Source organism: Taudactylus pleione, unplaced genomic scaffold (genome assembly GCF_031769625.1).
Source record: "Taudactylus pleione unplaced genomic scaffold, aTauple2 ptg000032l, whole genome shotgun sequence".
Taxonomy (NCBI): Eukaryota; Metazoa; Chordata; class Amphibia; order Anura; family Myobatrachidae; genus Taudactylus; species Taudactylus pleione.
In genome coordinates, this window is record NW_028284434.1 from 10746758 (window position 1) to 10762874 (window position 16117).

Sequence of the window (16117 nt, forward strand, 5' to 3'; positions counted from 1 at the left end):
GGGGGGAGTAGGGTTAGTTATACTTACCTAAATCCCCTGTCGGGATCTTCAGTGCTGCCGGTCTGCCGGCGTCGGCATTTGAACCGCCGGCTGTTGGCAGTGTGAGAGGAAGTCCCAGATCTCTGCAGAAAATTCAGACGAGACCCGGAAGGACCCAAAAGCATTGCAGAGTTTGTCATAGAAATGAAAAAAGGCCTGAATGATGAGTTTGGGATTACGGGATGGATGCTTTTTAAACATACACAAGTATAAAACAATTAAGGGGGGGGCGTAACTACAAGAACAGATACACTGTATGCAGCATTCTTTCAAGTAGGCTCATCATCAACACCTACCTGGTGTTTTTTTACTGTGGTACAAACACTATTTTTAGCCATGTTAAGATTTTGCATGCAGTAAATGTTTGTGACTGGCCCTCGAGATCTGGTGCGATCCCCATTCCTAGCTACCCTACTGTTTGTTCCGTCTGACTGTAATTTACACTTACTGTAATACTTCATATATATATATATATATATATATATATATATATATATATATATATATATATATATATATATGTATGAAGAAATGCTACAGTATTGCCACTTTATTTCAGATCAGCTTACACCTTAGCTGCATATAAATTCAGTGCTGTAAAAGGAAACTTTCAATTCATTCAGATCACAATTCATTACTTCCCTATAATGATGGGAACTGCAGGAACAGTGCATCACTGTGCTCACAGTATGTTCTGTATTGATCAGTAAATAGATAACAGTGAATTAACACACATTTTATAAAACCAACAGTGAGGGTTTCAGGGCATTGTAATTATCGGACTGGGAGATTCCGCATTGGATTATCACACACAGTGCCCTTATTCATTTTTGTGTATCATTCTACGAACCACAGCTGAAGATAAGCAAATTTAGACTGCTTACATTGCTTACCAACAATACAGTAGCTACATTCATTTAAAGTCTGTACACAATCAATATATATGTTGAAACTTCTGATTACATCTTAAAAAACATTTGACATTTAATAGCAATGAACCCTGTGTGCCATCTTCCAGACAGAAGAGTCATATTATGTACTAACATAAAAAGTACAATTCATTCTCAGTTTAATACTGAATGGTGTGTTAATATGAGGTATATCCATAACACGGAACTATATCGATCAATGCTGCTGGTAATAAAAGATCACACTGCTACATGGATACTGAATGGTGCAATAATCTTATGCTAGGTACACTCCTGAACAACTACACTCACGAACTGATTGACTTTACGATTTTCACGGTGATTAAACAATCTCTCCTTTAAAATAATTATATAGGTCCAAAGATCGTCACAAAGATGAAGTTTTTAAATGCACTCTCAGCAGAAATGTTGGACAGATGATCATGCGCACTACAGAATGTGCGCAATATCGGCTGGACAAATGTCATGTAGAAGGTTAGGTCTGATCATCCGATCCAACTGCTTTTGGAGCAATATAATCGGCCTTGTGTGTGAGAACACACTCTGAGATTATCAGACTGATCAGCCAGATAATGCATACTATGTAGCTAGCCTTATGCTGGGTACACACTGGTCGATATATCGGCTGTTCAATTGAACGGCGATATCTCACATGCACGTCGACCAGTGTGTACAGACTATGGGCCTGATTCTGCATGGATCGTAATTGCAAAGCTGCACGCAGGCTATAGATATGATGTATGCACGCAGGCAGCTTTGCAATTGTGATCCTTGCAGCATTGGTAATGCAGCAGGAGGCGTCACACATCCTGTGCATTACTTATCCTAGCTGTGTTGTCCAACGCAGCATCGGATAATCTGCGTACCATCGGCCGGCTGCGGTGACCCATGGGGTCCTGCAGCCGGCCGACGCAGTTTAGAGGAAGAGGCCAGGAAATCTCCGTCAGCAGACGGAGATCCTGGCTTCTTCCCTCCCCCGCAATGGCGGCGACATGACTCCGTTTTGGGAAACGGAGGGCATCGCCGCCCCCTCCCCGCCCACAAACGGCAGCAGACTGTCAATCACTAAAAGTCTGCGAGCGAGTTAGCAGGACCCATTCTGTACACTTGCAGAAAGGGTCCTGCGCCTGCGCAGATTCCCAAACATCATGAATCTGCATTCATCAGTACACTAGCGTGCACTGCTGATTCAGGCCCTATAAGTCTGTGAACGTCGTTGTTCACAGACATTTTGTGTCGGTTGTGCAGCACAGTCCATGGCAAATATATCTGCACATCGTGCTGTGTGTACAGACGGTCAGCTGACTGCCCGTACACTTGCTGCAGAGGCCGCGGGGAGAGTGGCGCGAAACTTCGATGGATGTATGGCACATTTAACCCTTCATGTAGTAAATTGCATTAATCCCATAAAAATTGTATTTCCCCATGAGATACGTTAAACAGTTTAAATTGTATTACATTCATCAAAAAAATCAACATTCCTTATTTATATATACAAATGAGGTGTTCTAGAAGTGAACTCACCCTTTTCTTAGATAAGGCTAACTGGGTGGCTTTTAAGGATCTTTAACATGCCATTTATACTGCTCAACAGTCTTTTTAGACACGTACCACCTATATTCATTAACTGTTTCCTGCATTGACTTCAGGTCACCCTTCACGAGCCTTTAGGGTCTTGCCTCATCTCCCTTTACACTCCTGCCCACCCACTTCGCTCCACAAATGAATGACACCTCTCCTGCCAACTGATTACTTCCTCGCACCTTCACCTTCAAGATTTTGCCCATGATGTTCCCTACCTCTGGAATTCTCTCCCACTCCCTATTATACTCTCCACCTCTCTACTAAACTTGAAACAGGCTCTCTAAACCCACTTCTTGATCAAAGCCATCCTGCTCTTATCCTAACCCACTGCTCCTTGCTCCTTCCTCACTGTTCACCCCATCTGTGTCACTCCTGTTCGTCTGCCCCTCAACATTAGAATACAAGCTCTCACGAGCTGGACCCTCTTCTCTCATGTGCTTCTCGTTCCCTCACGTACACTTCCTACAACGGTAACGAACCCTTGGTTGCTGCCCCCCTTTTGCTTATTTGAATGTTATGATCTCGGACGCAGGAATGATTATGATGTCCTTGTCCTTGTCCTGCATTGTTTTGTATGGTAAGTGATTGTTTTATTGTTTTGCTAATCTGTAAGATGCTGCGGAACACTTGAGGTGCCACAAAAATAAAAGATAATAATACTATACCAGAATGATACACTTTTTATCTTTACAAGGGCATGAGTATCATGACAGTTATGTAACAGATCTGGTATGGGGAGTCCTTAATGACACTGCTCACTATGGAGTGGCAAAATTCAACGTGGTGCAGGTATTTACCAGGGACCCCCACAAGGTGGTATGAGCTCTGCTACTGCCCCCATGCAGGTCACAGCCCCCGAGAACCAGACGTGGTGGGTAGGAATAGTTGATGATGAAGGGGCACGGGTACAGGATTACAGGAAAGTAGAATGACTTGTGGTAGCAAGGCACAGATGTACCAGGGACTAGTATGAGCAATGGTAGTGAGGCACGAGTAATATATGTGCCAGAGACTAATATGAGTGAGGGTAGCGAGGCACTAGGCACATGTAGAGAGGCACTAGGTACAGAAGCACATGTGACGGTAGATTCCAAGACAATGAATTCCAGTGAGCCAGAGTTCAAGCAGCTAGGTTGGCTGAGACTGAAGATCTGGCATCTGTCTGGTGCAGCAAGCAGACTTAAATAGCTCGCAGACTGAATTGGAAAGCGGACCTATTGGTATTTGCAGTCATGTGACTGAGGGCCTAAAGGACAGGAACACATGGTCACTTCTGTTCCAAGATGTCAAGCTCCACAGAGGCTCCAGCCCAGTGGCACTGCTGAATACCCAGCAGATAGTGCACCAGACTCCGAGTAAGTGCAACGGAAGGTCAGGCGTGTGACATTGGATTTTGCCACTTGGGAGACCTTTGGATACATGGCTATTGCTATTTCCCCTTTGGAGTCATTACAATCTACAGTGCCCTGACTACAATTGTTTCCTAAAATGTACCATATGTTCTACCCAAAAAGAGATGTGGCTTTATGCTTGCTCCTAGATGCCTGGTCAGAGGATATCTCTGAGGAGGAGTGAAAGAGAGCACATGAGGATGGGGGATAAGTGATACCTCTGAGGAGGAGTAAAGGAGAGGATGGAACATGAGGGCAGGGGATGTAGGTGAGATCTCTGAGGAGGAGTAAAGGAGAGTACGGAACATGAGGGCTGGGGTTGTAGGTGATATCCCTGAGGAGGAGTAAAGGAGAGTACAGAACATGAGGGCAGGAGATGTAGGTGAGATCTCTGAGGAGGAGTAAAGGAGAGTACAGAACATGAGGGTGGGATGTACAGTAGGTGATATCTCTGAGGAGGAGTAGACGAGAGTACAGAACATGAGGGCAGGGGATGTAGGTGATATCTCTGAGGAGGAGTGAAAGAGAGCACGGAACATGAGGATGGGGGATATAGGTGATATCTCTAAGGAGGAGTAAAGGAGAGTAGGAATATGAGGGCAAGGGATGTAGGCGATATCCTTGAGGAGGAGTAAAGGAGAGTAGGAACATGAGGGCAGGGGATGTAGGTGATATTCCTTAGGAGGAATAAAGGAGAGTACAGAACATGAGGGCAGGGGATGTAGGTGATATCTCTGAGGAGGAGTAAAGGAGAGTACGGAACATGAGGGCAGGGGATATAGGTGATATCCCTGAGGAGTAAAGGAGAGTACAGAACATGAGGGCAGGGGATGTAGGCGATATCCCTGAGGAGGAGTAAAGAAGAGTACGGAACATGAGGGCAGTGGATGTAAGTGATATCTCTGAAGAGGAGTAAAGGAGAGTAGGGAACATGAGGGCAGGGGATATAGGCGATATCCCTGAGGAGGAGTAAAGGAGAGTACGGAACATGAGGGCAGGGGATGTAGGTGAGATCCCTTAGGAGGAGTAAAGGAGAGTACGGAACATGAGGGTGTTATGTAGGTGATATTTCTGAGGAGGAGTAGAGGAGAGTACAGAAGATGAGTACAAGGGTTGTAGGTGATATCCCTGAGGAGGAGTAAAGGAGAGTATGGAACATGAGGGCAGGGGATGTAGGTGATATCACGGAGGTGTAAGGAACATGAGATCAGGATGTAGGCGATATATCTGAGGAGCAGTAAAGGGCAGTACGGAAGATGAAGGCGGGGGATGTAAGGACGTAACTAGGGTGGTGTGACATGTGCCACCAACAGGGCACCGCAGGGCAGGTAGCGCTGCTCGGGCTTGTCAATTTTCAATTTAGAATATTCTCACTTGTAGCTTCCTTTTCTTTTATCCCCGGCATCTCTTGGCATTTAACACACATATTTCAAAATACTGTCATACCCGGGACTCAAACCTATGACTTTTCAGATGGCAGTCAGGTGTTACCTTCACACCTTGAGAACCTTTGCCAGTGAGATCAGCTGGCCAGCGCAGGGTACATATACGGATCTTCCCGCCGCTAATATTTTCTCCATATACACTACAAGTAGCACTCCTTCTATACCTTCAGTCGGGGATCTACACTGCCGGCTTAAGGCTTGTGCATGGCTGTTCTGATGAACATTTGCTGCTGCAGATGCAGCTTCACCAGCGCTCTCCTACATCTAGAGCTGGTAAGTTATACTGTATAGTTATTGTATCATCACTGCAGCCATTGGATTCACATTGTATTTGGCAGTGACACCTGGATAACAGTGGTACAACGGGAACGGTACCCCTTCATTATCATACGGGATAAATCAGATTTGTCATGCCCCTTCCCAGGGCCGCCATCAGAAATTATGGGGCCCGGTACTGAGAAAATAGTCAGCCCCCCCGTCTGGGATGTGGGTCAGAGGTGGGTGGAGCTCTGGATAATGTGGGTGGAGCTACTTTGGGGTTGGGGCATCAATTGGTCCATAAACAAGTGTAAAAATTTGGGCTGTGGGGGTAGTTGCTATTATAACACGTCAATCTATCAACTGCTGTAAATCCACACACAGAAAATCAGAATCTCTACAAAATATATAGGGAAAGCATCATAGATAGATATAGATATATATATGCAGTCAGGTCCATAAATATTGGGACATTGACAGAATTTTCAGATTTTGGCCTCTATTCACCACCACAATAGTTTTGAAATGAAACAAACAAGATGTGCTTTAACTGCAGACTTTCAGATTTAATTTGAGGGTAATTACATCCAAATCGGGTGAACGGTGTAGGAATTACAAAAGTTTCAATATGTGCCTCCCACTTTTTAAGGGGCCAAAAGTAATGGGACTATCAACTCAAAAGCTATTTCATGGACAGGTGTGGGCTATTCCCTCGTTATTTCATTATCAATTAAGCAGGTAAAAGGTCTGGAGTTGATTCTAGGTGTGACATTTGCATTTGGAATCAGTTGCTGTCGACTCTCAATATGAGATCCAAAGAGCTGTCACTATCAATGAAGCAAGCCATCATTAGGCTGAAAAATCAAAACAAACCCATCAGAGAGATAGCAAAAACATTAGGTGTGGCCAAATCAACTGTTTGGAACATTCTTAAAAAGAAAGAACGCACCGGAGAGCTCGGCAACACCAACAGACCCGGAAGACCACGGAAAACAACTGTGGTGGATGACAAAAGAATTATTTCCCTGGTGAAGAAAAACCCCTTCACAACAGTTGCCCAAATCAAGAACACTCTCCAGGAGGTGGATGTATATGTGTCAAAGTCAACAATCAAGAGAAGACTTCACAAGAGTGAATAAGAGGGTTCACCACAAGATGCAAACCATTGGTGAGCCACAAAAACAGGAAGACCAGATTAGAGCTTGCCAAACAACATCTAAAAAAGCCATTACAGTTCTGGAACAACATCCTATTGACAGATGAGACAAAGATCAACTTGTACCAGAGTGATGGGAAGAGAAGAGAAGGAACTGCTCATGATCCAAAACATACCACCTCATCAGTGAAGCATGGTGGTGGTAGTGTCATGGCGTGGGCATGTATGGCTGCCAATGGAACTGGTTCCCTTGTATTTATTGATGATGTGACTGCTGACAAAAGCAGCAGAATGAATTCTGAAGTGTTTCGGGCAATATTATATGCTCATATTCAGTCAAATGCTTCAGAACTCATTGGACAGCGCTTCACAGTGCAGATGGACAATGACCCGAAGCATACTGCAAAAGCAACCAAAGAGTTTTTTAAGGCTAAAAAGTGGAATGTTATGCAATGGCCAAGTCAATCCCCTGACCTGAATCCGATTGAGCATGCATTTCACTTGATGAAGACAAAACTGAAGGGAAAATGCCCCAAGAACAAGCAGGAACTGAATACATTTGCAGTAGAGGCCTGGCAGAGCATCACCAGGGATGAAACCCAAGTCTGGCGATATCTATGCATTCCAGACTTTAGGCTGTAATTGCCTGCAAAGGATTTGCAACAAAGTATTAAAAAGTGAAAGTTAGATTTAGGATTGTTTAGTATGTCCCATTACTTTTGGCCCCTTAAAAAGTGGGAGGCACATATAGAAACCGTAATTCCTACACCGTTCACCTGATCTGGATGTAATTACCCTCAAATTAAATCTGAAAGTCTGCAGTTAAATCACATCTTGTTTGTTTCATTTCAAAGCCATTGTGGTGGTGAATAGATGACAAAATATGAATATTCTGTCAATGTCTCAATATTTATGGACCTGACTGTGTATATATATATATATATATATATATATATATATATATATATATATATATATATACACACATATATATATATATATACACATATATATACATACACACATACACAATAGATCTGGCACTCTCACTTTTAAATGCATTATCACTTGCACAGTTGCCCTCCTCAGGAGCAACTCACCCCACTTGTAGTAATAGTGGAAAGGCAGCACTCTGAGTCTCTCAATGCAGTGTAAATCTGTGAACTTTTCTCAACATTCGGGGGAGAGACTCTCCTTCCTAAGGACACACAGTCTCCCCTCAGTCTCCAGAGATCTCTCCTAAAGGACACCATTTGTTAAAAATAAACTGCACACGTGAACTATGCAAGGAGAGGCCAGTAGCGGCATGCTTGCAGGGGAGACGATCACAAGCTGCAACCTGAATATTATTCTCTAACCTTCAACTGCTGCACTGATTATCACAAATTACAGGGAGAGAGAGTATTCAGTTTACCTCCACCGTATAATTCCTTAATAGCAACATGTAATTTAATCAGGGCTAATCCAACATACCAGGATAATAACTGTATGTAAAAAACTGACATACCATAAAAAACTAAAGCATCACCCTTCCTCCTCCATAACATAACATCCGGAGAGGGGTGCCCGGGTTGCTGCGGCAGTGGTGTGGATTGCACCGGGCACCGGCAGCTATGTAGAAACAGCTCATGGACCGGCAGCCAATCAGTAGCGGGCGTTCCTGATTGGCTGCCGTTCCGCGAGCTGATTGGCTCGCGGCAGCTGACCTTTTGAAGTGCTGTCAATGCTGTTTCTACCTGAATGCCGGCCGCACCGCTGCTGCAGCCACCCGGGCCCCCCTCTCACCGGGCCCGGTACTGGAGTCCCAGCAGTCCCCCCCTGATGGCGGCCCTGCCCATTCCCCATGAAGCTACACCCCTTTTTCAGGCGAGCATCTTATGTCTCTATTTGAAAAATGGGGGGGAGGGAGGCGCCAATGCTCTTTCTGGCCCAGGGCACCAAAAAGTCTAGTTAAGGCTCTGGTAGGTGATATCTCTGAGGAGGAGCAAAGGAGAGTACGGAACATGAAAAATAAGTACTTCCACTTTACAGATCTACAGTATATAAATAAATAGGAGAGCTACAGTATGTGGTCCTTTTGGCTTCAATTAAATGAGTCCTCCATGATCACATAAATGCTTTGACTAAAGGCCTAGCGAGACTTCAATCTATTCTTATACAAACTATATGATGATGACAATGTGACTATTTTGGAGCTGTTTTATAAATCTAATTGCATTTAAGATTATTTAATTGTATTTGTGATTATGCTTTTATGATTGTGCTAATGTTTAACTGTATATCTGGTTTTATACATGCTCCTGAGTATATGAATCTATGTCATATATGTTTTGCTTTTAAAAAAAAAAAGACAAGCTAATTCATTTATATAGAGGGTGCCCAAATCAATTTCGAAGCATCTGGTAATTGTTCCTCTAGTCAGTGTATTGTGGTAATGGTGCAATATGATGGAGATGTGATGCAGAACAATATGCTGTGCACAATATTTATCTTGTATGGTACAGTGCATCACACACCAAGTACATCCTCTTTGGTGTAGCAAGTATATACTTTTGGAAAGACTGTTTTTTTTCCAGAATGACTTCACTCTACCTTAATACATTCATCATGAGCACCTGGGTAGATCAAATTTACTGGGGACGGAAACACACTTTCACTGCTTTACTCCTGCCTTCCTAATTTCACTTCCAACTAAAACTGTATTCAGTAGAGCATCTGTATCTTTAACATTGGGTGTGTTACAAAGCATAGATTTGTTGCATTGTTCTTAACAGAAACTTACATCTGCCCAGCTGTTTCTAGACTTGTATCTTCTGTACCGGATCCACCTCCTGCGACGCACACACGAATTCCACTTCTTATCCTTTGTGTATGTTGCTGGGAAATCTATAGCGTATGTCCAGCCCTGCAAATGTGTAATATGCAAGGAAACATATGATGACGAGAATATAAAACAGACAAGAATTCCCATCAGCAGGTATAAAGGTGACGTATCGCATCTAGAATATTTTGAGGGCGCTGAAATAAAGGTGCTTTTAATCACCAGCAGAACATCGGGACCATTGCATATATATTGGGGCTGATTCTGCATCGGATGCAGTCGCGGCTGACCTTGAGCTTTTTGCCGTAGTAGCGACACTGACTTTATGCTGATGCTGCTACAAAGCCCTTCTCTGGTGTACATCCATGCGCCTGAATAAGCAAGGGCGTTATAGTCCGTAGGAGCTGAAATACTACTTGGTGCGTCTTTAGACGAAACATCGATTGCAGCAGCCCTATAGCAGGTGCAGCTTCTCTGTCTGAGTATAGCCTCCCATGTAAGCTGATGAACGTCTCTGAACGTACCCACCTTCAGCGACATGCCTGCGACACTCCTGCAAGGGGCAACATCTCAGTGCGTCTGTTTAGCTACCATTCCCAGTGGCTGCCCAGGAACGCCCAATATAGTTCAGAGATCATGATTCTTAATCTGGTGTCTTAATCTGTATTGGGTCTCTGCGCAAGCTTCGTTGGGACGCATGCGTAGTGCGACTCAGACGCATGCGAAAAAAACATTGTTCTACTGTACTCGATATCACCACTGTGTCCGAATCAGAATCGGGGCCATTATTCCTGTACCCTGCAAATGTTGTCTAGAACTATTGATTAGTAGAAAAAGCAGGCAGAATTGTCGAGAATTCTTTCTGGTGGCTGGATAATGTCACATGAGTTTCTGTATTGGCTGGATGATGTTACAAGAGGCCATATATTGGCTGGATGTTACAAGAGGCAATCGATTAGCTGAGTGATGTTACAAGAGGCTATCTATTGGGTAGATGATAACAGAGGCTTTTGATGTTATAAGAGATTATTGGTTGTGCTGATCATGTTATAAGATGTTCTCTATCGCTGGGTGATGTAGCAATAAATTATAATTTAGTTAGAGTACAGTTTATTAACTCCAGTAAGTGAGTACCCCGAACAGCTCATGTTTTGATAGGTATTAATTACATGACTCCTCTAATCTGGCTAGCTACATGTAACCTTGACTCTCTTAACCCGACTTCATTCTCCTCCTCTACTGTTAAACCTCTCCTCTCTCCCGTTGCCCACACAAGTTATGTCGCTTTACAACACTTTCCTCTCCTCTGCCCTTGACACTGCTAGCCCAAGGTTTACACTCAGCCTTGGTTGATCACCACCCCAACCCTGGCAATCCAATTTGACACACTTCCTCCAAAAATGTTCATGCTCTGCTGAACCTCTCATCCGGTACTGTCCCCTCCTGCTTTAAACATGTACTTGTTTTACTCATCCTTTAGAAACACTCGCTTGACCCTGACTTTCTCTCGAATTACTGACCTATACTTCACCCTTTTACTTCCAAGTTCCTTGAGAAGATTGTCTATCTCCGGCTCGCCTCAATTCTTTGTTCTCACTCCCTTTTGGACCCTCTCCAATCTGGAATTCATCCCCTCCACTACAAAAACTACCCTTACTAATGACCTTCACGATGCCAAAGGCAATGGTCACTTCTCCATTCTCATTCTTCCTGCCTTATCTGTGGCCTTTGACACTGTCGATAACTCACTTCTTCAAACCTTCCACACCATTGATCTCTGTGAATTGGTCCTCTCTAACCGTTCCTTTTCTGTCTCTGCCGATAAATCCACTTCCGCCCTTTTGCCGCTACCTGTCAGTGTTCTACAAGGATTGGTCTCTGGGCCCCTCCTCTCTTGGTCAACTCATCAGCTCCATTGGTCTCCACTACTACCACCTGTATGCTGATGACATTTAAATTTACCATTCCATCCCTGACCTCTCTTCCTCAGTTCTCACCTGAGTCTCTTATTGCCTCTTGGCTATCTCTTCCGGGAAGTCTCAGCGCTTTCTCAAATTAAATATGTCCAAATCAGAACATTGATATCTTTCCCCCTTCCAGGGTTCCATCCTTTCTCCCCATCTCTCTGTCGACAACATCTCCCTCTAGGCTGTTCCCCAAGACTGCCCCTTAGGCCTCATACTCTATCCTCCTTATATTTCACCTTGCACATTAATCTATGTCATTCCTGCCACTTCCATCTCCAAAATATCTCTAAGATCAGGCCCTCTCTCGCCACCAAAACCCTTGTCCATCCACTCAACATCTCCCGCATTGCCTATTGTAACCTCCTTTTTTTCTCCCTGGCCTTCCCCTGACTCGACATTCCCCACTTCAATCCATAACTAACTCTGCAGCCCATCTAATTTTTCTTTCTAACCACTCTGTGTCAGCTTCCCTCCTCTACAACCAGCTTCACTGGCTCCCCATCCCCCTCCTAATCCAGTACACACTTCTGACCTACACTTACAAAGCTCTCAATTGCTCTGCCCCCTAACAAATCTTCAACCTCATTTACAGTTACTCTCCCTCCCCATTCCTCTGCTCTTCCTGTGACTGGTGCCTCTGCTCCACCTTGCTTACCTCCTCTCATGCTTGCCTCCCAGATTTATCCCATTCTGCCCCCCTCCTTTGGAACTCACTCCCTTGCCACGTCAGTCTTTCTCCCAATCATGCTAGCTTCAAATGTTCACTCAACACATGCCTCTTTGTCAATGCCTAACATGCCTCCTCCTAAATTGTCTCTCTTCTCTGCTACCTGTCCTTCGCTTCTCCCCAGTTCTCACTTCAACTGTTCTCCCCTCCCCTTAGAATGTAAGCTCTCATGAGCAGGGGGTGATATAGAAAGTGGGGAAAAGGGAAAACCAGGATATTTACTCACCAGTAAAATCCATTCCTTGAAGTCATCTGGGGGATGCCATTACCTGTGGGTTATGCCTTAGGTGGGTTGGAGGCATGCACTAACTAGTTCAAACTTATTCCGACCCCTTATATAACACCTCCCCATAACCCGGATCCTCAGTCTAATGTTTAACCAAGCCCGGAAAAAAACTCACAAAACAACTGAGAACCTAACTAATAGAAATTAGTCTGAAGTCAAACAAGGGAGGGATCTCAGCATCCCCCAGATGGACTTCAAGGAATTGATTTTACTGGTGAGTAAAAATCCTGTTTCCTTTATCGTCCATCTGGGGAATGCCATTACCTGCGGGATCATACCCAAATTAAAGGGGGGAGCATCGGAAACCACTGCTCTCAAAATTTTCCATCCTACACTGGCCTCACTAATGCTGAATGTAAGGAAATGGTAAAACTTTGTAAATGTATGTACGGATGACCAGGTGGAGCACAGTACACAACTGTTCTACCAAGGCTCCATGTCATACTGCCAAAGAAGCTCCGACCGCACGAGAGGGCCCAAACTAAGGCTGCAACCAACACATTGGAGGACACATAAGCCTGCCTAATGGCAGCCGTAACCCATCTTGCAATAGATTCTTTAGAGGCTGGCCAGCCTCTTTTTGGAGCATCAATTAGGACTAACAATGAATCTGTACGTCGGAAAGACGCGGTACGTTCCACATAAATGCGGAAGGCACGGATCATATCCAACAAACTTAACGGTGAGGCTTCATTGGCTGAAGCCTGCCGAAAAGCTGGAAGGACTATGTCCTGGTTAATGTGAAAAACTGAAACCACCTTGTGCGTAACACAACCCTATCCTCATAAAAAAAATGAGGAGAGGAGACTTACAGGAAAGGGGCGCTAACTCCGAAACTCTTCTAGCTGAACCAAAGGCCACCAGAAAAACACTTTCAAGGTAAGGTATCGCAATTCCACAGACTCCAAAGGTTCAAAGGGTGCTTTCTGAAGCGCCTCAAACAAGTTCAGATTCCAAGGTGGAACTGGCGGAGCATATGGAGGCTGTGTGCGAGTTACCCCCTGAAGCAAAGTCTGTACTTCAGGAATAACGGCCAATTTCCTTTGAAACAGGATAGACAGGGCTGATACCTGTCCTTTGAGTGAGGATAACCAAAGTCCCCTCGCTACACCAAAAATAAATAAATAATACCTAACTAAACAGCTAGGACCTAGCTAGTGCCTTCTCCAAGGCACTAAAAACCGGGTTATGGGGAGGGGTTATATAGTGGGAGTCGGTTTGATCTAGTTAGTGCACGCCTCCAACACACCTAAGGCATAACCCACAGTTAATGGCATCCCCCAGATGGACGATAAAGGAATGTTGGTAACAATTTCTTGGTTAGATATCGTAGGTGTCTTGAATTGACCCCTTTTAGACTTTCAGATTATTCAATGCAGGATCTGGAGGATCCTTTTTGCAGACAAGCTAATTTTTTCTGTATTGTATTATGATATTAAAAAAGTTAGTGCTCCTCACTGAAAGCATGTGCAGTGTACTGTATGCAATACGTTACTTATAAATTACAGGTTTGCAGATTAGCAACATTACTTACCCCTTTTTCTGCTGGTTCTCCTCCTATATTCTCGTCAATGTACCAATCTGACTCCCACTCCCAGTGAAAAGAGGGCAGTTCAAAGCTGTCCAGCTGCTGGTGCTTTAAGCCAGTGACATCACTCCACTGCCAGCGGTCACTCGGGAGCAGCTTCTCACAAAATCCATCCACTGGATTCCAGCGCTGCAACACACCACAGTCAAAACAAGTACATTGAAGTTTACTTAATTTTGTTAATATTTAATGAATTTAAATATTTAATTTTGTCAATATTTTATGAATGAACATACAGGATAATTATATGCATCTCTAGGTATGCCATTTTATCAGTTAGGAAAAAGGTACAGTAGCATTGCTAGCATTAAGTTACATGAACATGAACTAACTATTAATTTAAATATTTTGACAAGACAAATCTCAAATGTGGTTTAAGGAGGTCTAACTGTTGTGCTAGAGATACCCAAACTTCTTTGCTTCAGCTGTTTTCCTGCTGGCTCCAAATGCTGCTTGCAGATTCTTAAAAGCCTTTAAACATGCAAATCTGCATGTGTGACACCCTTCACCCAAAACCCATTCATTTCAGTAGTACATCATCTTTTCTTAGCATCCTTCCTTATATAGATGTGTCCTCACTCGTCTTTGCTGCAGTGGCGTCAAACAGCCCATTTGGGGTGCCTGGTCCCAAGAGATTCTCTAGCGCTGGGCGTCTTTTTTGCCGAACATGCATCTAAGTTGCAATGTGATGCGACTAGGACGTACCAGGAGACTGTACTGATTAATTTGATACGTGACACTTGTGTATCTGTGTGCGATTTAGTTTCTTAATCATTATGCAAAGTGCTACGATGCAGCAGCCACAGCTTTTTCCACGCTAAGTTCCGTTTGCAGTCTCAGTCAGACACAGATATACAAGTGTCACATATCAAATTCAATTCGTTATTCAGCACAGTCTCTTGGTGCGCCCTAGTCGCGCATCTGATGCTAGCAGAGCTGCACGGGACCTGACAGCTCACTCACGCCAGGCATTTTTTGCTGCATGGTGTATTAAGGCTAGATGAGCAAGGACACATCTGTACATGTAACGCATGTAAAGTTCTCTATTAGGAAGCTGCTAGCCTTGCCTGGTGCCAACCAAAATTCCAATTCTGTTCTGTGAAGCAAAGAAGTGCCTCCCAGAAAGTGATATGATATTTGACAAGCATGTGTCACACATTTGCTGGGGTCAGCTCGTGTGACACCACCTTGAAATAATCTAATTCAGCTCGTTAATCGGAGAAATGTATATTGTAAAGACAAATACCTTAGAGTAAGTACTTAAAAGAATGCTGTATTGTCAATATATTTTCATGTAAATGTGAACCAAGCTAAAAGCATATTATACTTAAAACTAATTTCTTGTTGTATTAACTTCCACATAATGGACCTGAAAGTGAGAGTTGCACGTAAAGTGATTCATGTGAACTAGGCCCTTTCTAGCACAGCGATGTCACTACTTCCTGACGAATGGACACTCTGCATTGTCATAAATAATGGATGCAGGCCATAAATGGTTGTAACAAAAAAAATGGATTTTGGTACTTACCGATAAATCCCTTTCTCCGATTCCACAGGGGACACTGGAGCTCAAGACAGTGGGGTATAGACGATGGTAGAGTAGAGCCTGGCACTTTAAATAATTTAGAAGTGTGACTGGCTCCTCCCCCTCTATGTCCCATCAGCCCCAGTTTAAGAAACTGAGCCCAAGAGGAGATGGAATGAGGAGAAGTCCACAAAACGGAACAAGACCGACTGAAGGAGAACAGAGGGACCCACTGCAGGGAACACATGCAGTCACACAACCATAGAATGAACTGAACCAAAACGGCATGCACGCGGCGCTGGTTGGGCGTCCAGTGTCCCCTGTGGAAGTACCAAAATCCTGTTTTCGCCTTCATCCACTAGAGCAGTGGTTCCCAAACTGTGTGCCTAGGCACCCTGGGG

The 16117-nt window shown here is 44.0% G+C and overlaps 1 protein-coding gene across 2 annotated transcripts in view; it reads right to left on the reverse strand.

Moving 5' to 3' along the window:
* The window catches only part of TECPR1 (tectonin beta-propeller repeat containing 1), a 150103-nt gene that overhangs the window by 116092 nt on the left and 17894 nt on the right, over positions 1-16117 (reverse strand). For both annotated transcript variants that reach the window (XM_088451967.1, XM_088451966.1), the window contains exons 3-4: positions 14138-14320; positions 9585-9707 (exon numbers count right to left, since the gene is read on the reverse strand). In XM_088451967.1, the coding sequence (XP_088308093.1) occupies positions 9585-9707; positions 14138-14320 (306 nt within the window). The remainder of the gene's footprint in view (positions 1-9584; positions 9708-14137; positions 14321-16117) is intronic.